The following is a 27,368-nucleotide window of genomic DNA, read 5'->3' as shown; positions in this document are numbered from 1 at the left end:
TCATTCCACACCATCTCCAACACAGCCGACCCACAAGGGCGCTACCTTATCTTGGTATGCCAAATAAATAACATTACCTATACCCCGGTGAAAATATACGGCCCAAACAGCAAACAGATGCAATTCTACCTAAACTCTACAAACTCATCTCCTATCATAAACAAGGCAGATTCATCATTGGTGGGGATTTCAACGTTTTGAGTAACCCACTTATAGACTCGTCTTCCAATAAAAAAAATCCACCAACCTTGACTTTAACCGTTTCCTGCATGACCATGAACTATACGACATCTGGAGATGCCAACATAGCACCGAGAGAGACTATACCTACTATTCACCCCCTCATCTTTCATACTCAAGAAATGATATGTTCGTTACCGACAAATGGACACTACAACACGTGTCATCTTCCAATATTGGAACCATAACCTGGTCAGACCATGCTCCAATTAATATATCCTTGGACGATAATCGACGTCTGGCAATCCCGCCCATTTGGAGACTTAATTCCTCACTCCTGAAAGTCCCAGAAAACCAGAAGCATATACTAGATGCCCACAATCTCTTCTTTGAAACTAACACTACCCCTGATATTTCTATTACCTTGAACAAGTCACCGGGGAACGATGGCTTCACTAATGAATTTTACAAAACATTCGCACCTAATCTTAAGCCACACCTCTCTGCCCTATACAATCACGTAGCCTCTAATGGGGAATTCCCCTCTGACATGCTACAATCAATAATCACCACGATCCCGAAACCGGGTAAAGACCCCCAGTTAGTCCAGAATTACAGACCGATCTCATTGCTCAACACGGATCTAAAAATATATGCCAAAATAATTGCTTTATGATTGCTCCCATATCTACCTACACTAATCCACCCAGACCAAGTGGGATTTATACCTGGTAGACAGGCTCCTGATGCTACTAGACAAATTATATCACTACTACACCACCTGGAATCCGACAACCAACCCTCACTCCTTCTATCACTCGATGCGGAAAAAGCATTTGACCGAATCCACTGGCAATTCATGACACTCACACTCCAAAAATATGGAATAACAGAATGGTTGCTGTCGGTGATCCTATCCCTCTACTCCAAACCCTCCGCCAGAGTACTTACCAACGGCACACTTTCACAACCTTTCCACATATCCAATGGAACCAGGCAAGGTTGCCCTCTTTCCCCTATAATTTTTGCCTTACTCATTGAACCACTAGCATCCAACCTTAGAAATGACCCTAACTTTACAGGAATTAATTTTCCTAAAAAAGAACACAAAATTAGTCCCTTCGCAGACGACATTTTTCTAATGGTCACAAACCCCTATAAGTCACTCCAATCGATATGCACACATATCCACAACTACACAGCAGTCTCATACTACAAACTCAACTAACCCAAATCATCTATACTAAACCTTTATACGCCCACCGTAACCCAAAACCTACTCTCTAAACAGCTCCCCTTTAAGTGGGAAAAACATAGCATCCCTTATCTGGGGATTAAACTCACTGCCAACACTAACCAACTTTACACGGCTAATTTCAAACCATTACGTGACACAATCCCACAGGAGCTCAGAAGCTTACGCACAACCACTCTGTCGACATTAGGCAGAATAGCAACCCTCAAAATGTGCGTACTACCAAAAATGCTCTATATTTTTCACACACTTCCTATCCCAGCCCCTTTCACCTTCTTTTCTAAACTTCAAAAAATCCTGAACAAATTCCTATGGAATTCAAAACGACCCAAATGTACCACAAACCTCCTAATACGTCCACCCTCCAGAGGTGGAGCTGGTCTCCCACATCTAAAATCATATTACCAAGCCGTCCTACTGGACCAGCTCTACTTCTGGTGGCACCCTACTTCTGAAAAAATACGGACCACTATGGAAACTTCCTTGTACCTACCACACACGTTAAAAGACGTATTATTTATACCCCGAACAGCTCAGTCTAAACTCCTACATAAACATCCCTGCATACAAGCTTCTTTGATGGCCTGGCACGACTTCTTAGTTTACACTCAATCACACAAGGACAACCTACGATCCCCTACTCCACTTTCATCACTGCACTTCATCTCTCCTTTCTTAAATCTGAAGTCATGGAAAGCTCTTGGTATACATTATATCCAAGACATTTATAACACGCACAAACTAGTGTCTTTCCAGACCGCTCAAGAGAAATTTCATCTTCCTGACAAAGATCAATTCACCTACATACGAATAACCCACTCACTTCACAAAACAAACATACCACTCGAAATAGAAATTTCTGCTAACGCACACTAATTCTTTCATGGGACTAAATACCCAAAGAAAGGAATCTCAATTTTCTACACACTTCTAATTGAAGCGCAATTCATCACACATACTTCATCCCTAACCAATTGAGAAAAAAACCTTCTCCTTCCAAAAACCCCACATACCTGGGAAAAAACATTTACCATCACTTTTAAAGCCTCGAAATGTAGCTCCCATTGGGAAACATATTTGAAAATTCTCCATCAATGGTATCTAACCCCTGCTAAATTATCCCTATACTACCCTCAACTGTCACAGGCCTGCTGGAGACACTGCGGAGAAACTGGCTCACTCAAATTACTCTGGACATGTAAGTCCCTCAAATCCTACTGGAACAAAGTTTTCCAAATAATCTCCTCAATTGCAGGAACGCCAGTAACCCCAAACCCGACCTTAGCTCTCCTCCACATCGGAATAGATAAATTTCCTACAAGCTCACGCATCATTACCATACACATTTTAGCAGCCGCAAAGACCAACACTACCAAATTGTGGCGATCTATCGCCTCTCCCCTTCTGTCTCGCCTCGTAGCTGATATCAATCTCCGATGTGAGATGGAAAGAAGAACAGCCCTTCACAACTCCTCCTACCACAAATTTACAGTACATTGGTCTCGATGGTTAAACCACCCCAATTGCTCACTAAAATGATTACTAATATAAACTGTTATAATGTATTTTATCCCTGCTGCAATGGTGCCTTCCCTCCTTTCCCTTACCCCCTACCCTGTGTTCCTACCTAATTTCAATTTACTTGTTTTCTAATATGGTTCACAAAACAATGAGCATACCTCTCATGTAAACGTGATTAAGATATATAGATTCGGGACGTACAGGCGCCGGAACAAGCGGCAAATTTGAAATAAAAAAAAAAGGCTTTTTTTAAAATTATTATTACATAGTAAAACATTGCTGTTTCAAAACATTTCACATACATTTTGTCCCTACTGCTTTGTCCTGTCCCCTGCCTGCATTGTGACCGTTCTTTCTGCCTGGAAACTTAGAAAAGTCCATGGCGTCCAAAAAGCGTCCCTTTATGTCAAAAGCGGTTTTAGACCAGCTAGAGAACAGCGATAGTAAATCAGAACCACTTGCAGAATTGAGTGATGATTCGTGGGGAAATTTGTCATCAGACACTGAAAACGATTTTGCGACTTTGCTCAGCGATGTGCGAACTTGGCGCTATATTTCAAATTTAAGTGTTTTTGGTTTGATTATATTATTTAATTAAATTTATCATTATATTATTTTTTATGATTATTTATTAAATCATAATTTATTATTTTGTGTTTCAAGTTTTATCATATCCGGAATGTTTACTAGACTCTTGTTCGGACAGATTTCAGTGAGTTATTCCTAAATTACAGGCCTACAATAAAAAAAAATACATATTTCCATGCAAAAAAATGGTACCGCTTTCAGCACCAAAAATCTGAAATAATCATACCGCTAAAGAGGTTAAGATGAAAACAACAAAAAAGAACATTTTGCAAATAATCGGGTTAACTGGCAGCAGGTTATTAACATGACTAGGAATAAAAAGGGCATCTTAAAAGAGTCAGAGTGATTCAGAAGTAAATATGAGCAGAGGTCCATCAATCTGAAAAGCTGCACCTAAAACTAACTGAACAATTTCAGAATGTTCCTCAAAGTAAAATTGCAAGGACTATAAATTACAGTATATCATCATGTACCGTATGATTGTCTGATAGACCACCAACTGCCTTATGTTTTGCCAGAATGGAATGAGAGCATCTGTTTGTTTTTTACTGATCCAAATGTAGCGGACTATAACAGACCTAATTATGGAGAACAACAAGGATGGGACAGGAATGGGAACGGTCCTAAAAAAGAGGGTTTTAAGGAGGACCATCATTTTAAATGCAGCAATCCAGTCAAGGTCCTACCTTTCCTCAGGGCTTGTGCTGCTCCATGTGCTGGCATCCATCTTAGGTGTCTGCAAAGCATTGTGGGATCCTTTATGCTTTCAGCCTCTGCGGCTCCTCCCCCAGGAGATAGCAGCTTATCACATATAAGTCTGCTGTTTGTAGCTGTCCATTGCATTCGTGTCCTGTCTGTTGCACAGCAGCAAGCTCCTGTTTAGTTCTCACTGCTCTCCTGGATACCGACTCGGCTTTGGCAAGACTCCTTCCTGGCTTCTAACCACGACTCCGGTGACCATCCTTCCTGGCTTCTGACCTCGGCTCTGGCGACCATCCTTCCTGGCTTCTGACCCCGGCTCTGGCAATCATCCTTCCTGGCTTCTGACTCCGGCTCTGGCGACCATCCTTCCTGGCTTCTGTCCTACCAAGTCATCCACTGTTGCTGTTGGACTTGCATAAACTGTCTTGTTTTTGTACAATAAACCTACCTTTAATTGCACCTCCTTGTGTGTCTGGCTTCTCGCTCCCTGACACTACACAAATGCCATGAATCCTGACGGTGCAGGTACGCCCTCGCTCCCTATGTTGGTTGCCAGACTTGATCAGCAGGATCTCTTGTTGGGTCAGTTCGCTCAGGCGTTGCAGACGTTGCTTGCACACAAAGCGCACCTTACTCCTGGTGCTATTAGGCCGGTTGTCACTTCTGTGGTCGCTCCCGCTGTTGCTCCGGTTGTTGCGCCTACCTCCGCATCTGCTGCTGCACCTGCGGTGCCCAGAGGTATGACTGGTTCAGCCTCCCTTCCACAGCGCTTTGGGGGTGAGCCGAGTCAGTGTCGGGGTTTCCTTAACCAAGTGGGCATATATTTTGAATTGATACCCCACGCTTTTCCTACTGAGAGGTCAAAGGTGGGCTTCCTAATCTCGCTGCTCTCGGACAAGGCCTTGGCCTGGGCAAATCCCTTATGGGAGAACGATAACCCTGTGATTCACAAGTTTGCCGGTTTTGTTGCCTCCTTCCGTACGGTATTTGATGTGCCTGCTCGCTCTGCCCCTGCTGCTAAGCTGCTCATGTCCATGCATCAGGGTTCACGAACCATTGCAGAGTACGCCATAGAATTTCGTACCCTGGCGGCAGAGGTGGGTTGGAACAATGAGGCTCTGGTGGCTGCTTTCTCTCATGGTCTCTCAGATGAGTTGAAAGATGAGATTGCAGCCAAAGAACTGCCTGTGGAGCTCAAAGCACTCATTTCCTTCCTAATCCTGATTGACACCAGGCTCAGGGAGAGGCCTTCACTTAAGGAGCGTCTGCGGAGGCCTCCTAACCGATGGGCGCCTACGTTTTCTGTCCGACCCGTTCCTCCCTCTCCTTCCACACCTCCTGGGGATGGCTTGTCTGGCGATGAGCCCATGCAGCTGGGGTTTGCTCGCCTTTCCGAGGGGGAGCGGGCTTCTCGGTGCCGGGAGGGTCGCTGCCTGTACTGTGGTCTCGGTGGGCAGTCCTGTCCGGTCCTTCCAGGAAACGCTCGCACCTGAGATCCTGTCGGGGGCAGATCTTGGGCGGAGTTTCCTTGTCCCCGGTTTCCCGCAAAGATAAACCGCTAATCACCGTTGTCCTCTCTTAGGCGGAAGGCTCGGTGACGGCCCAGGCGTTGGTAGACTCTGGTGCTGGTGGGTTGTTTATGGACAGTTCGTTTGCTGCCCAGTACTCCATTCCTCTGCAGGCTCAAGTTACTCTATTGGTCCTCGAGGCGATAGATGGCAGGCCACTGCAACCATCGCAGGTTACACACGAGACCCTGCCGGTTGAGGTAGCTATTGGGGCTGTTCACAGGGAGTTGGCCTGTTTCCAGGTAATATCTTCCCCTCACTACTCCGTGGTTTTGGGATATCCCTGGCTTCAGGAGCACAATCCGACCTTTGATTGGCGGTCGGCCAAGATTCTCTCGTGGTCGCCACAGTGTGGGGCCGGTTGCATCCGTGGACCTGTTAAGGTGTTGTGTGCCTCCTCGGACTCTGTGTTGCCCACTGACTATGGGGAGTACCTGGAGATGTTTGACAAGGTGCGCGCCGGTGCTCTGCCTCCTCATCGTAGTCCATACGATTGTGCCATAACCTTACAACCCGATGCCACTCCTCCGCGTGGCAGGGTGTATCCTCTTTCAGTTGCGGAGAACAAGGCCATGGAGGAGTACGTTGCGGATGCGCTTTCCCGGGGGCACATTCGCAAGTCTACTTCTCCAGCAGGAGCTGGTTTTTTCTTCGTAAAAAAGAAGGGCAGTGAATTGAGACCTTGCATTGATTTTAGGGGTCTCAATCGAATCACGATTAAGAATGCTTACCCAATTCTGTTGATTACCGAGTTGTTCGGCCGCCTCAAGGGAGCAACGGTCTGTACTAAACGCGACCTTAGGGCTGCGTACAACCTCGTTCAGATCAAGGAGGGCGACAAGTGGAAGACCGCGGTCATCACCAGAACCGGCCACTATGAATCCCTGGTTATGCCCTTCGGGTTGTGTAACGCGCCCGCGGTCTTTCAGGAGTTGATTAATGAGGTCTTTCGTGACTTGTTGCAGCAGTGCGTGCTGGTTTACTTGGACGACATCCTGGTTTACTCTGCGTCTATGGAGTCTAATATCCAGGATGTTAAGCGGGTGCTCCAACGGTTATGTGAGAATGAGCTTTTCTGTAAGCTCGAGAAGTGTGAATTTCACCAATCCCAGGTTGCCTTTTTGGGCTATATCATTTCCACTCTGGGATTCTCCATGGACCCTCAGAAGGTTTCGGCGGTTCTGCAGTGGCCTCGTCCCCGTGGTCTTCGGTCCATTTAGCCCTTTTTGGTATTCGCCAACTATTATCGGAAGTTTATCAGGAACTTCTCCACGCTGGCCAAGCCTCTCTCAGATCTGACCAAGAAGGGCAGTAATCCCCACGAGTGGTCATCCGAGGCCATCTTAGCTTTCGAAGCTCTGAAATGCGCCTTCGCTTCGGCTCTGATACTGTCTCATCCCAATCCTGGGTTGCCTTTTGTCCTCGAGGTTGATGCATCTAAGACGGGAGTAGGTGCCCTCCTGTCTCAACGTCAGTCGTCCGATGGACCCCTACTTCCCTGTGGGTTCTATTCCAGGAAGCTTTCCTGCAACTGCAATTATAATGGGTATAATGGTAAATATCAAATTCTCAAAAAGTTCCAAAAATTACTGACCATGTATTCAGGGTATGCTGTGGTTAGATGTCCAGTTGCTGCAGCCCCCCTAAGGGGCCCATTATCCTTGAATAAAAGGTACCTTAAGCAATATCACACTATGTGGTCTCTTATTGGGCACTCTGTGTGAGTGTCATCATTCACAGTGCCCATTTGGAGGAAAGATGACCCTGATGGTGATACCTAGTAGCGGTTTCTGGTGACCTTTTCTGTGGAGCTGGGATGGTGATTCGTATGGTAACCTGACCCGAGACCTGATGACCTATCTATAGCCTGATGACGCAGGATTTATTATTGTGCATTTTAAACGCACATCTGGTGAGTGCGTTTTTCATCCATTCGTTTGGCTTGCACCTGTTGTCACTCCCGGATCAGGACGTCCACACACCTGGAATTGTGATCTTTGCATGATCCACACAATTATATTGAACTAATTATATCACGATTAATCACCTTAAGGTGATACCACTTATCCACATTTGTTTGAAATGGCATGGCATTGTGTATATTAAAATACATTATCATTTAGCGCTGCACCAACTTATTTTGAATATATATATACTACTGGAGGTTTTTCTTGGTTGCCTTTCGGTGTATCAGCTGCTTATTTACATAATTCGTTGCGTTTATATACATGTATGTGTATGTATATGTGTGTGTGTGTGTGTGTATATATATATATATATATATATATATATATACACACATACACACACACACTTTCTTTTCATTTTTTGGTAGCGCTCACTAAAATCTTGTTATCACATTAGGTCATCCAGGGAGGAACCAGTTTGTCCTGGGTCATTTCTCGTTTATTCTGGTGGCCATCTCTCCGTTCCAACATCGCCTCATATGTAGCGGCATGTTCTGTCTGTGCCCAGAATAAATCTCCTCAGCATCTTCCATTGGGCCTTCTGCAACCCATTCTCAATGGGGAGCATCCCTGGTCACACCTGGGCATGGATTTTATTTTAGACCTTCCTGCGTCTCGAGGCCATACGGTCATTCTTATGGTCATTGATCGTTTCTCCAAGATGTGCCATTGTGTTCCGTTCAAGAAATTGCCGACTGCGAAAGAACTGGCTATGGTTTTCGCCAGGGAGATCTATCGCTTGCATGGGTTGCCTAAGGTGATTGTCTCGGACCGTGGGAGCCAGTTTGTGTACAGGTTTTGGCGCGCCTTCTGCTCCCAGTTGGGTATCAAGCTCTCCTTCTCTTCGGCCTACCACCCGCAGTCCAATGGGGCTGCGGAGTGTTCCAACCAGGCCCTGGAACAATTCCTTCACTGCTATATCTCAGACCATCAAGACAACTGGGTCGATCTCCTGCCATGGGCAGAGTTTGCGAGGAACTCGGGTGTCAACTCCTCCTCCAGGATGTCTCCCTTCATGGCCAACTATGTGTTCCAACCCGCTGTATTGCCTGAGTTGTTCTTGCCACAGGACATTCCGGCTGTAGATAACCATCTTGCTGCCCTGCGTTCCTCGTGGGGGCAGATCCAGAGGTCCTTGAAGAACTCAGCACAGTGCCAGAAGCTCCAGGCTGATCGTAGACGGTTGCCCGCTCCTTCATACCAGGTCGGAGATCGGGTGTGGTTGTCCACTCGTAACCTCAATCTGCAGGTGCCGGCACCGAAACTGGCTCCCCGTTTTGTTGGTCCTTTCCGCATCCTCCACAGGGTGAACCCGGTTGCCTATGCCCTTGCTCTTCCTCCTGGGATGCGTATCTCCAATGTCTTCCACGTATCCCCGTTGAAGCCTCTGGTCTGTAATCGCTTTACTGCCTCTCTGCCTCGGCCTATCCGGGTTGACGGTCATGAGGAGTATGAGGTGAGCCGCATCCTGGACTCTCGGTTGGTCCGCAGTCGGGTGCAGTTCCTGGTCCATTGGCGTGGCTATGGTTCCAAGGAGCGCTCCTGGGTTCCTTCCGCGGATGTTCATGCTCCTGCCCTCCTCCGCGCTTTTCACGCCCGCTTTCCCCAGAAGCCTTATGTTGAGCTGCGGAGGGGGAGGAGTCCTTGAGGAGGTACTGTCAAGGTCCTACCTTTCCTCAGGGCTTGTGCTGCTCCATGTGCTGGCATCCATCTTAGGTATCTGCAAAGCATTGTGGGACCCTTTATGCTTTCAGCCTCTGTGGCTCCTCCCCCAGGAGGTGGCGGCTTATCACATATAAGTCTGCTATTTGTAGCTGTCCATTGCATTTGTGTCCTGTCTGTTGCACAGCAGCAAGCTCCTGTTTAATTCTCATTGCTCTCCTGGATACCAACTCGGCTCTGGCAAGACTCCTTCCTGGCTTCTGACCTCGGCTCTGGCGACCATCCTTCCAGGCTTCTGACCCTGGCTCTGGCGACCATCCTTCCAGGCTTCTGACCCCGGCTCTGGCGATCATCCTTCCTGGCTTCTGACCCTGGCTCTGGCGACCATCCTTCCTGGCTTCTGTCCTACCAAGTCATCCGCTGTTGCTGTTGGACTTGCATAGACTGTCTTGTATTTGTACAATAAACCTACCTTTAATTGCACATCCTTGTGTGTCTGGCTCCTCGCTCCCTGACAAATCCTTCCCCTAATTGATAGTTGCAATTCAGCAAGAGTCTGCAACTTCTGGGAAAGAAGCATTAGTAGTTTATTATGGTTGGAAGAAAATACGAATTTAGAAGAATGTGAGATACACTATATTGCCAAAAGTATTGGGACACCCCTCCAAATCACTGGATTCAGGTGTTCCAATCACCTCCATAGCCACAGGTGTATACTGTAAAATCAAGCACCTAGGCATGCAGACTGCTTCGGCAAACATTTGTGAAAGAATGGGTTGCTCTTAAAGAGCTCAGTGAATTAAAGCATGGTACCGTGGTAGGTTGCCACCTGTGCAATAAGTCCATCCGTGAAATTTCCTTGCTACTAAATATTACACGGTCAGCTGTTAGTGGTATTATAACAAAGTGGAAGTAACTGGGAACAACAGCAACTAAGGCCATGTAAAATGACATAGCGGGGTCAGTGCATGCTTAAGGGCACAGAGGTCACCAACTATCTACAGAGTCAATGGCTAAAGACCTCCCAACTTCGTGCGGCCTTCATATTAGCACAACAGTGCGTAGAGAACTTCATGGAATGAGTTTCCATGGCCGAGCAGCTGCATTCAAGCCTTGCAACACCAAGTGCAATGTAAAGAGCCGAATGCAATGGTGTAAAGCATGCCGCCAATGGACTCAAGCAGTGGAGATATGTTCTCTGGAGTGAAAAATTAAGCTTCTCCGTCAGGCAATCTAATTAGCGTGTCTGGGTTTGGCGATTGCCAGGAGAACAGTACTTGCCTGTCTGCATTGTGCCAAGTGTAAAGTTTGGTGAAGGGGGATTATGGTGTGGGGTTGTTTTTAAGGGGTTGGGCTTGGCCCCTTTGTTCCAGTTTAGGGAACCCTTAAGGCGTCATCGTACCAAGACATTTTGGAAAATTTCATGCTCCCAATTTTGTGGGAACACTTTGGGGATGGACCCCTTCCTCTTCCAACATGACTGCACACTAGTGCACAAAGCAAATTATTATTTTTTTTTTATTACAGAGTGGTAATATATCCCTGAGGAAGGAGCTTTAATAAGGAGCTTAGAAATGAATTAGATATCTCAAGCTGAACTAACAATCAAGATCCAACTGGTTGTGAAGTTCGGACATGCATATTATGCTCAGCTGGGAATACCACGATGTATAAGCCTTTGATACTTTGAAATAATCCTGTTATCTGCCCTTTTAACAAAGATGTATTGAAATATAATGTCATTATCTTTTTGGAGAGTAAGGATGTATAAGGAATGCAGATGTGTATTATCAGACATTGCGTCATGGATTATGTCCTTTAATGATAGTTTCTTTTAAAACTAAAAAGAATAATAAAAGTATGTATTTATGATTTTATATGGCGTACTTGGTTGCCTTTAAAATCCAACTAAGAGGGTATAGCTTTTAATCCCTTAATGCATGAAGGTAAAATAAATATCAAAGCCCAAATGTATGCGTTAATATTAGTATACCATAGCAACTATTTAGTGTCTCCAAATGAAGTATGCTTTTCCTTTTTTTCTTTTTTTTTCCAGGACAAACTGGGATTTCATCTGGTGGTAAATTATAATGAACAGAAATGACAATTTTCAACCTACAGAGGACTGAATTCAATGACACCCCTCGAAAATCAAAGTGAAAAAATGATGCAGCAGGCTAATCCATTTTGCTGAAATTTCATTGCAGCAACTCAATATGATACTCAGTAGTTAGTATGGCCCCCATGTGCTTGTATGCATGCCTGACAACATCGGGGTATAATCCTAATGGGACGATGGATGGTGTCCTAGTGTATTTCCTCCAAGATCTGGAACAGGGCATTACTGAGCTCCTGGATAGTCTGAGGTGCAACCTGGCAGTGTCGGATGGACCGAAGCATAAATATCCTAGAGGTGTCCTATTGGATTTAGGTCAGGCGAGCGTGGGGGCCTGTAGAGATCTGTGAGTCCCTGACCCACCACCAAAACGGTAATGCTGAACAATGTTACAGGCAGAATAAAGTTCTCCACGGCCTCTCCAGACCCTTTCGTAGCTATCACACGTGCTCATGGGGGAACCTGGTCTCATCTGTGAAAAGCACAGGGCGCCAGTGGTGGACCTGCTAATTCTGGTGTTCAATAGCAAATGACAATCAAGCTCTATGGTGCTGGGCAGTGAGCACAGGGCCCACTAGAGGATGTTGGGCCCTCAGGCCACCCTCATGAACTCTGTTTCTGATTGTTTGGTCAGAGACATTCACACCAGTGGTCTGCTGGAGGTCAATTTGTATGAGTGCTCATCCTGTTCCTCCATGCACAAAGGAGCAGATACCGGTCCTTCGGAGGCCCTGTCAAGCTCTCCTAGAGCCTGTCTCCTGGAATCTCCTCCATGCTCTTGAGACTTTGCTGGGAGACACAGCAAACCTTCTGGCAATGGCACGTATTAATGTGCAATCCTGGAGGAGTTGGACTGCCTGTGCAACCTCTGTAGGGTCCAGGTATCCCCTCATGCTACCAGTAGTGACACTGACCCTAGCCAAATACAAAAATAGTGAAAAACAGTCAGAAAAGAGGAGTAGGGTAAAAATGTGAGTGGCCTCCACCTGTAAAACCATTCCTGTTTGGGGGCCATCTCATCGCTGTCCATCTAGTGCACCTGTTAATTTCATTAACACCAAAGCAGCTGAAACTGATTAATAATCCCCTCTGCTACTTTACCGACCAGATCAATATCCCAGGAGTTTAATTGACTGGATGCTATACTCGGATTAAAAAGTGTTCATTTAATTTTTTTTCAGCAGTGAACATTAGATATAATTATTTGAAACAGCTGACTAATCACCAGGCACTTGCAAGATTGATTATTGTAGACTTTTTACTGAAAGACATACATTAACTGCTTCCTGCCCAGCCACTGTTCATAAATGGCCAGGTGGGACAAGGAGGACGCTCACATACTTCCTCAGAGTTTGCGGGGCCATACAGCTGCGGGCTCTGGTGATGCCTATGTGTCCCCTGGATATAGCACAAAGGTATATGGGCTCTCTGATTGTCCCTTGTGATCACATGATGGCTGTGCCCATTTTCACCCATCATGTAATGCTTGACAGAGACCGTTATTGAGGAGAAGGAGAGCCAGTGAGTTTTGTGGCAATTTACAGTGCTTTCACACTTTTATCACCCAGCCAGTGTCCCCATCTATCCCCAGTGCACATCAACATCCTTATCAGTGTCCAATCCACATCTGTCACAGCATACCAGTGCACAGCATCTGCAATAGTATCCCAATGCAACATCAACAGCTGTCAGTGTCCCTAGAATGCTGTCAACATCTATGGTGTCCCCAGTAGACCGTCAACATCTGCTGGTGTCCAAGTGGACCAGTATCTGCCATAGTGTCCCAGTGGACTATAAACATCTCTTATAGTGTCCTAGTGCACAAACAGCATTTGTTATTGTCCAATGGACCATTAACATCTATCAGTGCCCCAACACCAACTATTATAGTGTCCCTAGTGCATGGTCAACATATGTCAGTGTCCCTAGTGCATGATCAATATCTGTTAGTGTATAGCAATATCCAATACACAGACGCTATTACTGTTCTGAGCCCCGAGCCCCAACTCCAATTTTACCCACTTAAATCCTATTATATAGTGCTACATTCATTTTGTAGGGCCTTGAAACTTAAAGTGGTTTTAAAACCCAAAACACCTTTCTTTTGCACAGTTTAGTAGATAATGTTATAACCTAATTCACATTGTGTGTACCACTTAAAAAGCCATCCTCATTTGGTTGTAGCCCTCAGATCTATTGATCTGTGGGTGTAGCATTGCACCAAAGCTTGGGGGGGGGGGGGGGTGTTCAAAGACCTAACATCACACTAGTCCCCTCCCTCCTAATCAGAGAGTCACTCTATGTATTTTCTCTGATGTCTCACTCTTTATTCGTCGTCTCTCTCTCTCTGATATCTTTCACTCTTGTGTCTCTCACTCTCTGTATTTTCATATGTCTGTCTTTCTCTGATGTCTCTCTTTCTTTATGTTCCGTTGACTCAGTGAGCTTAGTATCTGGATCTCTGGATGAGAGGAGAGGCTCAAGCTGTGTGTCATTATACAGGTGGTCTATCAAAGGAGAGGGGCGTGGCACCACCATTTTTTTCAAGGTGTCAGGGTTGTTGTTTTTTTTGTTTTTTTGTCATCAGGAGAGCGGATAGGACAAATGACAGGCTGTTCTTCTACCTGTCATACTATACACAAATGATTTATGCACTTGTTCTTTATTAGATTTAGTGTTTTGCTTGTATCTGACTTTCCAGGTATATAACTGCTTTAAACCAACAGGATTCCCCATAAACCCAAGTGAATCTGATCATCATCTGCAGATGAATCCTGCCTCAGGCCTGCTCAATGCACTATAAATAGGCTTTTAATGTTCCTGCTCTTTCCTGACAGCTGGAAACATACCATCCCCTTAAACCCCTAGTTTCAGAAACATATTATAATGAAAGAAACATGAAAAGCAATACAGGCATTCCCCGGGTTACGAACAAGATAGGTTCTGTAGGTTTGTTCTCAAGTTGAATTTGTATGAAAATTGGAACAGGTACGTTTTTAAGTGTAACTCCAGCCAAAAAATTATTTTTAAAGTTTTGGACAGCATTGGGAAGGGTTAACTGGCCATGCAGTGATGTGAGATTGCTGACAAGCCCGCTGGACAGTAGATGGCAACATGCAGTGAGCAGCAAGATGGCCGCCCAATGGTTTCCAGGGACCAGCGTAACACCAGAGGGGAGAATGACAGCTGCTTCTTGGAACTATAGTGAAGGGGGAAAAAAGCTGGTAATTACATTTAAAAACCGGTAGTGGCATTCAGCAGTATCTCTATTATTTATATATATTTCGGTGCATCCCCAGTAACTTTGTTTGGGATCCCTTTACCCAGGAAAAAAAAAATACACGTTTAAATGAAATCTAGGGAAATCAGTGGTTTTTTTCTTTAACATTTTGCAGCTGCTACAAGTATAACAAGTGTGCATTTTAATTTTTTTAAATCACTATTGTTTTTATTATTATAATTGTATTATTCAAAAACTTGAATTTTATTAACTTCTGGAAATTGTCAAGAATAAATTCATACATTTAGCACATTATATAATATGTTTACAGTTTTTTTTGTTTGTTTTTTTTTCCCATACTAAATTTTTTCTTCCAAAAATCACCTGAAAAAAACAAATATTCCTGAGCGGAATCTAAAAGCCATGATTTAGTCTGGTGACGGCTATCAAGGTCTATTGACATGCAGTAGGAGTCTTTCAATGTTCCAGTGTCATGGCAACTGTCGTTCCAACAAAAAAAAAAAATTCAAGTCTCGCTACATGGATGTGAAAAACTCCACGACTTTGGATATAAACTGTAACAGACCTGCATGGTAAAATTTAATTATTATATGCAAAGGATTGATAAGTATTTTATCAGAATGCATACATTTAGCACGTTTTTATAATTGTCTCAATAAAGACTCTTCATAGTTTTGCCAAGGTTTCCAATGATGTCTTTAGTTCTACTTTAAGTGCATCTGTTTTTTTCCATACCAAAATAAATCCAGCTAATCAATTCTAACAACAGTAAGCACACATTTTATTAGTAGTGATTGTTGGAGCAAACACATGGCAAATGGTCTCTGTACTGTAAATAGCCTTCACTCTCGGTCAGATGTAAATAGCAAACAAATATGATTTGAGGGATTGCCAAGAACACTGCTACTACCAACATTATGGAAAATAAAATAAAGTTTGGCTGCATTCTATTTCCACTTGGAAATGCCAATATTTCTCTACTTCTGAATTTTTCTATTTTATGACACATTCATACTATTTTGTTGCAGTAATGCTTGTTGCTTGTGCCATTTATTTTAAAATGATACCCCAACACACCTGTGAGGCAGCGCAAACCCAAGTTCAGTAACACTGTGGTGCATTTCGTCCATGATTAAGCCTTCTGATGCATTTGTAGCCCATTCAAATTAACGGGCTTCATTTTCCACAATGTGTTATAGGCCTTGTTCTCATATGCAGCAGCCCTTTTGTCCCCATCTGAAATGTAGTTAGCCGTAGACTGCTTTTCACAAGGCAGATGACAGTAGGCTGGAAGATTTTTCCCCTCCTCAGTGTTTGTTTTCATTCTAAAATGGCCAACCACAGCACCGTAATCATTTGCATTGCATTTTGTTACAGGACAGCTGTGGCATGGTCTATTACAGGGGTCTGCAACCTTTAAGACATAAAGAGCCACTTGGACCCGTTTCCGAGAGGGAAAAAAAGACTGGGAGCCGCAAAACCATTGCAACATTTAAAACAAATCCGACACTGCATATATTGCAAAAAGCGCTCTGGTCATGAAGGGGGTTTAAGGGCCCAGTAAGCAAAGGGTTAATCAGGGCCACAGTGTATCATCATAATCACAATCATAGCCTTAGGTCAGTGGTGGGCAACCTGTTTTTTCAACTGAGCCAAATCTCGCCAAAACCACGATTAAAATTTATTTTGAGAGCCACATTTTTAAAACTGAAAATACATCCCCCATATAGTAATTCATCCCCCATAGTAATTCATCCCCCCTATAGTAATTCATCCCCCCTATAGTAATTCATCCCCCCTATAGTAATTCATCCCCCCTATAGTAATTCATCCCCCCTATAGTAATTCATTCCCATATTGTGTCAATTCACTTACCTGTACTCCCCGCGTTCCTCTCGCCGTGTTCCCGCGCAGTTCTGGTCTTCAGGGCGGACTGTGAGAGGAGAGGAGTTCGTCACGCTGTGCCGCCTACATCCTGACAGCCAATGTTTGCCACGCTCCGCGGGCCGGATTATAAGGTCCGCCGGGCCGTAGTTTGCCCATTGCTAGGCTAGCTGCAGAGTCCTGACTTTTGGGGCGGCCGCCCGAGAGGAGGGAGGGGAGCGGGCGCCCGGCACACAGAAGAGCTGCATTAACCTCCCTGGCGGTATGATTCCTTCCGATTTTTTGTGCTGAAAGCGGTACCATTTTTTCGCATGGAAATAGTTTTTTATTGTAGGCTGTAATTTTTAGGAAAATTTCCCCACAAATCATTATCACTCAATTCTGCAAGTGGTTCTGATTTACTATCGCTGTTCTCTAGCCGGTCTAACACCGCTTTTGACCTAAAGGGACGCTTTTTGGACGCCATGGACTTTTCTAAGTTTCCTGGCAGAAAGAACAGACAAAATGCAGGCAGGGCACAGGACAAAGCACTAGGGACAAAATGTATGTGAAATGGGATGAAACAGCAATGTTTTACTATTGAAAATTGAAAGAAAAAAAAAAGTCATTTTTTAAATTTTTTAAATTTCCCGCCGCCGGCGGCGCCCGTACGTCCCGACGTCACGGGGACCGGAACACAGAAGCCGGATGCCGGCATCGGCCGGAGGAGATGGCCGGGGACGCTGCAGGGGACACATCGCGGGAACGAAGGACAAGGTAAGTGCTGCAGGGACCCCCAGAGCAGCGCCGCATGGTAAGCCTGAGTGTAGCTCGTGGTATAGAAATTCTACCACGAGCTACACTCGGGAAAACCGCCAGGGAGGTCAAAAGAGCCACGGCTTGCCGACCACTGAGCTACGGCAACCCTATTGCCTGTCACCTGGTGGGCAGTGTGCTCCGGAGCCGCAGCAAAGGTGAAAAAGAGCCGCATGCGGCTCTGGAGCCGCGGGTTGCCGACACCCGGTCTATTAACTGCCTGCTGAATGCAACAGGACAATATTTGCTGCTGCATGTGTATGAGTGGCTGCGCGTCTGTTTTGGTGGGCAGTCGAGGGAGGTAAAACTTTGTCTCAACCACGTGCTTTAATCTCACTCCGACCACAAAACGGAACAAGCCATTAATGAGCATGCATTATACAATGGACCAAAGCATAAAGGTTTGAATGAGCCCTTGATGTTATATTAAGTCTAAAACGTTTTGGGCTTTAGATGCATTTTATCATATAACTGTGAAGTGATGTCACCTAGAGTTTATAAAATAATTTTAAAACTTCAAGCCTCTGAGGAAAAGTCCCAATTCCTTTTTTCATCTGTAAAACTCCTCCATGCCTACATGTTCCCTTTCCAGCATTCAATATCTATTATTTCATCCCATTCTGCTCTATATAAAATATATACACTGCTTTCCAGTCAAAACTGCATTATATATATTTTTTTTATTGAATTTTAAGAGCAAAATACAAACCAACAGACTTGTGGACCTGCCACTACCGGAGTCTGACATAGGTTGACAAAGTCTGGATGAATAATGCATTACATGCCATGACTTTACGTATATCTCCAAGGTATTGGTTAATGAAAAGCAACACAAATAGGAGTAACAGATAAGTAAACAAGTTTGTAGGTAAGTAACAAAGCATCATATCTAATCTGAGAAAGTGGAGGATGGTTCATAGTAAGAGGATTTATGACTGGTCATACCATTGCAACTAACCTTTCCACTTTTGAAGTAGTAAAGGCACCTTATCATTCTTAATGGTCAGCAAGTGTTCATCAGTGAAGTTAGTTTTCATTATTTCAATGTTTTCTGAAGGATTTGGCACATTTGATTGTTTCCAGTTTTTAGTAATTGTGGTCCTTGCCGCCAAGAGTAGATGGGACACTACTATATGAATTTGATGGGGAAGGTCATCTATCTCCAGATTTAACATTGCTAAACTTGGGGAGGGTTTGATTATAAGACCAGTAATTTCCTAAATAACATGAAAATTTTCCTTCAGAAACCACTGAAATATTTACAATGCCATAATATTCATACATTGGCAACATTCCAACGGAACCACAATTTCTTCAATAGAGTGGAGAGTACTTAGTACTGAATTTGGCCAGATAAGTAGTGTAATACCAATGCAGAGTTACTTTACTGGACAGTTTATAGTGGTCTATACTACTAGATGGCGACAGAAAAACCTGTTTCCATGTATTGCTGAAAATTTTATCAGTTTCCCATTGGAGTATGGAAGAATTTTTAGTAAAGGTTTATTTATTCTGTAAGATATTATAAAAATAAGATGTTTTTCTTATGAAATAGTGTGTCATAGGCTAAAGCCTTCCAAGTATTTTTGGGAAACTGGTTGAGCTCTGTAGAGAAAGTATCGAGAACATGCAAAATCTGTCAACATTGAAATCATTTACGCACACAGTCACGGCCTGTCCCCACCTCCTCCTTTTCCCGATTGGTAGCAGCAGGAGCCATGAATCCTATTACTGCCTCAGCCACTCAAGAGTGAGCGTCCCCAGAGAACCAAGGATCATGTGGACATTGTTGGCTCAGGTAAGTATTCGGGGCAGGGGAGGACTGCTACACATAGGTTTTTTATGCGTAGAATGCATGAAGGTAAAAAAAAAACCTTGATCCTTTATAACCACTTCAAGAGAGATATGGGTTTATAGATGACAGGGATACCAGGGGGTTTTCCAGGTTTGGAAATTATAACTGAGTGCTTGCAGTGATTCTTTAGGTATCTGGCTAGTACTTGCAAAGTGATTAACTGTGTTACGCAGGTGTGGCAGTAGTTGGGGTGTGAGTACTATAGTACTCATTGCTGTAACCATCAGGTTCTGGGGCTTTAAGGAGGAGCAAGTTTCAGATAGTCTTTTCAATTTTAGCATTGGTAAGATTTTTGATTTTTATTTGGTGTCAGTCAGAGATGTATGGTCAAGAGGAACTGTTGAATAGAAGTGGAATAGGGTTCAGAGATGGAACTGTTAAAATTGTAGATAGAAAAGTAAAATTCATGAAATCAATTAATGTCTTGTGGGTTGTTTCCTTGTGAGGTTGTGAGATACGGGATCTTGGACGGTGTTACTCTCCTTTTACACTGTTTGGCCAGAAGGGCACCAGGCTTACTGCTTTGAGTTTACCAAGTGGTAAGGAGTCTCTTGATGTAAAAATCATAAGATTTATGGAGGGAGTTGGTCAACTGCAATTAAGGTTTACGTAGGTTAGACTCAAGAGAGTTAGAGTGGAGTTTATTACTCCTTTCCAATGTGCATATTTCAGTATGTGAGATAGTGGCACTGAGTCTTCTCTTTTCTCGGGCACCCATTTTTATCAATAAACCCCTAAGATATGATTTGTGTGCATTCCAAAGAACAGCTGGGTTGGAAATGGAACCAATATTGAATTGAGCAGCAAGTTCAAATTTGATCTGTTCCTGATATAATGGATGTTTAGTAGTGATGTGTTAGGACTTCATAAGGTGTGTGGTTTTTTTCCATTGGGGAGGCTGTTAGTCCAATGGAAGATGGTATATGGTCCAAGAATGTGATAAGCCCAGTGTAGGCAGATTCAATAGAATGCAATGTAAAAATTATTGGTCAGGAAGAGATCTTTTGCTAAATATAATTTATGGGTATAAGGATAAAAGATATAGTCTCTCTCATCATTATTCAGGTAGCAAAAAAGGTCATATAGGTCTGCAGGAAGATATGGCCATAAGGCAATTTCTACATTTAATGGAGATGTGAAGATTGGGATCAGCAATGTTCTTAAAATTTCTGCAAATGATTAAGTGGTCCAACGGGTATTATGAAAGCTTGCCCCTAAAGGATTTATAATTCTTTTTTTTTTCTGATGTGAGTTCAATGTGTAAATGTTTGTAATTATTGTAAGCATCAACCGTGATCATCTGTTTCCAGGTGATTATATTGTAAAGCGCAGAGCAAACTGTTGGCGCTATATAAATCCTGTATAATAATAATAATAAAATTGGAAGGATACGGAGGCTTGAAAAGCTATTAACCCTCTTTAATTTTGGTTGTCATTCGCAAAAAAAGAGCCATAGAAAAGTCTATGGTGATGAGTAGGTGTTCTATTCCTTGTTCCTTGCACACAAATGATATCCGTTTTAGAAGCATTGAAGTGCTCTATTTTAAGTTAAGTCCTTTGGCTTTTATTGTAGTGATTGCAATGGCCATGGGCAAAGAAGATGGAGTTTCTAACCAGATTGAAAGATAGACCATCTCTTTTGCTACATCCTGCAGCAAGAATTTTACATTAACGCTAACATAGGCAGTAGTAAAATCAAACAAAAAGAAAAAAAAATACACTGTTTTAATAATATAAGGAAAAACAACAAAACCGGTAAACCGAACAGCCAGTGGAGTTGGGGAGTTGATCCTTAGCATAACTACTACTCCCGCCGGGGACTAAATGTATTGGAGAAAGCAAAAAAAAAAAAGCCCTCCACAGGAGAAAAACATAACTGCAAGAGAAAAATAAAAAAACAAAAACACAGATGGTGCCAGAGACTCATGGAAACACGTGTCCCCTACTGTAGAATTGGAATTCAAGACCCTGAATGGTGTCTTGATTGACTGAGGGACAACTGTGAAGAAGCTGTGGCAAGGCCCCAATTATAGAGCTGTTTGATTCCCCCTAAGTATAAGAATGGAAACAACCAGCTGACTAGTAATTTGATAGCATAGCCACATCTGTAAGCAATATTATGATTCCCTGAAAACTGTAGTTATATTAGCAAAACCTTTGCGTTTTAGGGTTGTGGCAGCTGAAACAACAGCACAGAGGGAGACAGGGGTATAGGGATCTGGTAGAGTACCCAGGGTTTTGCCAATGACAATAGTTGCTCTTTGACATGAAAAGTTTACTCTAGCTAGAATATCTCTTGGTACTGAGGCAGGTAAAAGTTAACATAAAAGATTCAGTGAGCCCAATCAATGAGATTGTTAGGGGACAGGTTAGGCAAAAGTTTGATAAAGTGTTGCTGAAGATATATAATTATCTTGTTAGGTTTGACCATTTCTGGAAGGCATCTGAATTTTACATTACTCCTGGAAAGGTCTTCCAAATCAGCAGTTTTATTTTTAAGGTGCTGTAGTGCCTTCGTGGGCCATATGTGCATCCACCATCTCATTGTATACTGTAGTAAACTCGCTCATCTGCCTCTCTATATAGACTGTACACTGGACTGGACATCCATGTTAGACAGGCTGTCAGTGTCTTCCTGCATGTGCAGATACTGGTGCTGTGAACTATGCCCCGAAGTGCTGCCATTATGAGAGGCCATGCTCAGGGCTACAAAGAAATGGGTAGCCCTGTGGGGTCCCTGTGCTTTGTTTATCTTGCGGGACATGATGGGCAAACGTCCTTGGTGCCATCTCGCTCCGCCACCAAGCCACACCCCGTTTTTCAGTGTCAGTTGGGACACACTCTGAATTGAAGTGAACTCCGCCAAAGCCAAAGACCAGGTGAACTTTAATAAGTAATTTTTATTTTTAATCTCATTTATCCTTTCTGAAAATATTCCCTGCACTGTTTTTTTGCTTTTTTTTTTTCATAAAAAATATACTTCAAAATCATTAAACTTAAACACTTAATGAGCCAACCAGAAAACAAAGCTTCCATACAGAAAGCGATCATATTGTAAACTCTTCTACATACCTTTCTGCACATTGCAACAAATGATACAGACAGTTCTTTAAAGGGTTAGAGCTGCAACAGCAACTGCTGTGATTGTGCATGTTTCTTTTAAAACATGTGGTAGCAGCTATCATGGGTCCATGTGTTTGTGAAAGGATCAAATGCAAAGTTAAAGTGTTCAATCTTTTTTTCAGAAAAAATGAAAAGATTATCTAACACCATACACTGTCCCCAACCCCCGGGTACCCACCGCACTTACCTCCAGGGATGCTGAGCTACCTGTGCCCACAAAGCCTGTCCAACAGTTCGGGTTTTGAAATTCCAGTTCTTTTTTCCTCATCTCTGTACGCACTTCTGGGATGTGCAAGAGCAATTCTGATTGGTTAGTGCCTGTACAGTAAAATGTTCTGGTCTGTCCCAGAAGCGCTGCACAGAGAATGGGGGGGATTTCAAATCCCTGGACAGCTGAGCCAGCTGCAGGGCACCAACAGCTCAGAATCCAGAAATAAGTACAGCAAGGACAGGTGTGTGCGTGTGGGTTGTTTATGAAAAGGGGTATACTTTAACCCTTCCTGGTATCCACTCAGTCTGCAGGCTTGTATGTTGTCCGGCAAGCTGGAAAATCTGAATGCAGATAAGGAAATTTCAAGTTTGAAGAACCCCTTAGGCAGGCCATAGACCGAGCAAATTTCTTTCCTGATACCAGACAGTGTTGACAGGTTTTCTCCCAGCGGGGGGAGCCGTCTCCACTAGGAGAACACAGTGATTATTGCTTGTGGCTAAAACAGCCGCTAGCGAAAATCACATGTAAAATCCGGCAGGCTGGATGTACCCAGGTTGATCGATTGATCAACTTTGGTATATTAAGCCTGCCCATACATGATTCAAATCTCAGCCAGTTCATCAGGTTTCAAATAGTCTATGGCTGACCTTAGGATATATATACAAAGTTTGAATGCTGACGAGCACTGTTTATTGAAACCAGACCCAAACCAAGCTATATAACTTCATTTAAGTGTCAGAGGGTACATAGCGTCCATTGGAAATGAACACCAAGTGCCATATTTTGAAAGGTTCTTATAGGATAAGTTCACCTTTTAATAAAACCGGGCAGGCAGTTTTACACTGACAGGATGACTCAATGAACAGCACTCAACAGTGGTAATTCATTGAAAACTACAAGCTGACAGCCGCAAAGGTTATCGGTACTTGTAGTTAATTTTTTCACAGGTATTGTGAATAATGCAGCCATATGGGCGAAGCCCTGCACAGCCGCGCTCTCTTTTTATTGTGGAAGCGAGTACGGGAGAAGATCTCTAACTTACTGCCACAAGGGGGGATCGGAGGGAGAGAGGTCTGATGCTGAACATGTTCCACACAAAGTATGGGTGTATAATGCCCAAAAATGTGAACTTATCCTTTAAGCCAAAGGAGTGATTTCTCATCATTAAAAAATACAGATATAGACAGGAAAATGTAAGAAGAAAAATAATTATTAAATAAGTAAAAGCATCAACTGTTGTTTTGAATTTTAAACATGCCTGTGTAAAATACATATTTCAGAGTGTGAAAAAACATTATAGAAATACAAACCTGAAGCTGAACAAAATGATGTTGTAGTCCTCCAACAATTGGGCTAAATCTAACAATTTCCCTTTCTTCTGCAGCTGTGGTTATAGCATCCAGGACTTTTTCCAAACTAGAAGGCGACAAGATACATCATAGCATAAGATAAAAATGTCATTGTAACAAACAGCCAACACAAAAATTCAAAATCAATTTATAACACTAAAAAAGTATAAACTTAGCAGATTGCTGCAAGGACACAGCAAAGTTTATGATGACAGTATTGTTTGTTATCGTCTTGTTTCAGTATTCTTCATAAATTCACCAAATCTAATTAAATCACTTCAAGCAGATGGCTTGGAACAAAGAACATAAGAAATCCCAATTCACTCTTGCACAGAAGTGAGGGTAAAAAATATTTATTGCATGTTAACAGTATACTTCTGTCCTGTAAGAGATACACTACCAAACAAGGCATAATTAATTCACTTTTCAAAGGTAACATCTTACCATGCAATTGTTGCATATCTCCCAGATGAGGTAAAGCAATTACATTGTAATTGTTATTGATGAGAACACATTAACTTGTAACTATTAAAAAAATTAAATGAAATTAAAAAAATCCTTAAAAATGATAGATTCAGTAAAATATTTTGAAACCAAACCAACTGTGTGTCTCATCATTGATAAGCATTCTGTTACAATACAGAAAACAAAATGATTGTGAATAACATCTAACCAAGAAGTACTTACATGTTCTCTTCACCAACAATACAAATTGCAGATAATAGCTTGACTACATCAGTCATCATGTTAGGCTGTTTGGGATCCATGGCTTTGGCTAATAAAGAGAGGCTCCTTTCTTCGCCCATGATCCTTTCTAAGCCATACTGTAATAAATATACAAATAGGGATGGGATGAGCTATATATATATATACACACACACACACACACACACACACACACACACACACAGTGAAGGAAATAAGTATATGATCCCCTGCCAATCTGATTGAAAATCTGTGGAGGGGGCTGACAGTTCGAGTTACCAAACGTCAGCCACCAAACCTTAATGACTTGGAGAGGATCTGCCAAGAGGAGTGGGCCAAAATCCCTCCTGAGAAGTGTGCAAACCTGGTGGCCAACTACAGGAAACGTCTGACCTCTGTGATTGCCAACAAGGGATTTGACACCAAGTACTAAGTCATGTTTTGTGAAGGGGATCAAATACTTATTTCCCTCATGAACATGCAAATCAGTGCATAATTTGTTAGACATGCATTTCTTTTGAAATTGTTGTTGCTATTCTGTCTCTCAGTGTTACAATACACCTACCATTCGATTTTTAGACTGATCATTTCTTTGTGAGTGGGCAAACATTCAAAATCAGCAGGGGATCAAATACTTATTTCCTTCACTGTATACATACACACATACAGAGAAACTTTGAATTTCCTGTAAATTCCATCTTGGGGTACAGGACATAATACTCATAGACCCTGTGTTACAGGTATGTACTTTGAGGTGACTGGACACTGGGAAAGATTTAGAGGACATGCCCCCTGGGTGCTTCCCCTATAACCCTACCCCACTCTGTGAGTCCTCCATTTTGTAGCAAAGAAGACAGAGTAATCAAGAAATGAAAGGGAGAGTGGCCTGTGTCCTGTACTCCAAGAAATGGAAGTTGAAAGTAAGCCAAAATTCCTATCTTAAATTGTACAATACAGGACACAAGCAAAGTAACCAGACACATTGGGAAAGTATCAAGCAGAGAATGAGAAGGGTGGCCAACAACTAGGCAAACAGAACTGTGTCAAAAGGCCCAACAACACAGGTCAAAAAGAACCAACTTCAGAGTGCTGCTGAAAGAACCTTGTGGCCGAAAACCACATCTGCAGAAGATGATTGGATATCCACCTGGTAGAACTTTAAGAACATGAACAAAGGAGCAAGTGGTAGCTTTACAAAGCTGAGCTACAACAGTCTGGTGCTGAAATGTCCTTGAAACTCCCAACAATATGAAATAGGCACGTAAAAGCACAAGAAAACACGATATTATGGCACTATGTATGTATAGGTAGCTAAGTGGAAAGGGAAGGGAAAGAATATTATGACAGTCCGTAGATAGTCCCTTGTGAATGGTGTCCTTTGTGTATAAAGGAAAAATGGATCCTAAAAAGTCTACTTTGGCTTTTATGTAAAAGCACAAAGTTTTGTCTGAGAGTGCAAGCTCTAGCAATCAGATATCTTATCCATCTTGCAATAGTGGACTTGGAAACAGGGTGTCCCTTGTGAGGTCCTAGGAGAGCATAAATAGGGAATCTGACTCTCTGTGATGTGATGAAGCATGACAAATTCCACTGTGTATATAAAATTGTGTATATACTGTGTGTATAATATATCTATCTCCAAATACAAAAAAGAATATTAAATAATTTAAAATCCCCAGTGTGCAACCTTAGTAACACCCCTCAGTAATGTGTACCAAAATCTCTCATAAAATATATCAGTCTAAACAAGTATGCATCAGTAGTAAAGTGTCTACATCTTTTTCACAATGTGCAGTGATATCCCCTGCAAAAAATGTCATTTAATCCAAAGAGTAATCCACTTACGGTTAGACCAAGTGTTTGAAATATAAATTAAACAAGTACAGTATTTACTTCTTCATTAAATGGAACATCCACCCCAAAAGATATTCATATCAATCTTCTTCTCAAAAACAATGGTGTGTCGACAAAAATGCTTCCCTCTGCTGACATTCACCAACCCTCTTAACCAAAGTCATCAGAACAACGAAACCTGTTGGGGGGTGGAGCTTAACAGGGTGTGTGTGACTAGAAAGCAAAGTGAAGGATTCTCACATGCAACATGGTCGGCTGTATGTCTAGTGCTGCGAAAGTGCCTCTGCCTTCTGGGAAAAGCTGTTAGTCTGTGCAGTCTTGAAATAGTTTTTTGCTTTTGTAAGTGCAACATTGCTTTTAATAAATGTGTGTTTTACCATATTACACTATGCGGACTTCCTGTTTTACATTCCTTCTGAGAAATGAGTAGCATTAAAGTGGTTCTAAAGACAGACATTTAATTCCCTTAATAATGCATTCTATGCATGAATGTAAAGAACTTTCTGTATGAAGCTACCCCCGCCAGCCCCCCTTATACTGTACTTACCTGAGCCAGATCTCGATCCAGCAATGTGCACAAGAGTAGTTGCTCTCATGGCTCTCTGACTTCTCATTGGCTCAGACACAGCAACAGACACCATTGGCTACCGCTGATGTCAATCACAGCCAGTGAGAGGGAGCCGGAGCCGGGTCAAGTTCCACTCTTTGTGGCTAATGTTCACACAGAGCTGGGGCTCGGGAGCATGCACGTATGAGTGCCCCCGATAGCAAGTGGCTTGCTATGGTGGTAAC

General features: G+C 43.0%; 1 protein-coding gene across 1 annotated transcript in view; it reads right to left on the bottom strand.

The window, feature by feature from the left end:
- The window catches only part of DIAPH3 (diaphanous related formin 3), a 1,068,692-nt gene that overhangs the window by 699,042 nt on the left and 342,282 nt on the right, over window positions 1-27,368 (bottom strand). The window contains exons 8-9 of the mRNA XM_089668393.1: window positions 24,705-24,841; window positions 23,979-24,084 (exon numbers count right to left, since the gene is read on the bottom strand). Of these exons, the coding sequence (XP_089524519.1) occupies window positions 23,979-24,084; window positions 24,705-24,841 (243 nt within the window). The remainder of the gene's footprint in view (window positions 1-23,978; window positions 24,085-24,704; window positions 24,842-27,368) is intronic.

This window comes from Staurois parvus, unplaced genomic scaffold, assembly GCF_062004578.1.
Source record: "Staurois parvus isolate SC_StPar_1 unplaced genomic scaffold, SC_StPar_1.0 ptg000007l, whole genome shotgun sequence".
NCBI lineage: Eukaryota > Metazoa > Chordata > Amphibia > Anura > Ranidae > Staurois > Staurois parvus.
Note: the sequence above shows the minus strand (reverse complement) of the source record. Positions and strands in the feature narration are given on the sequence as shown.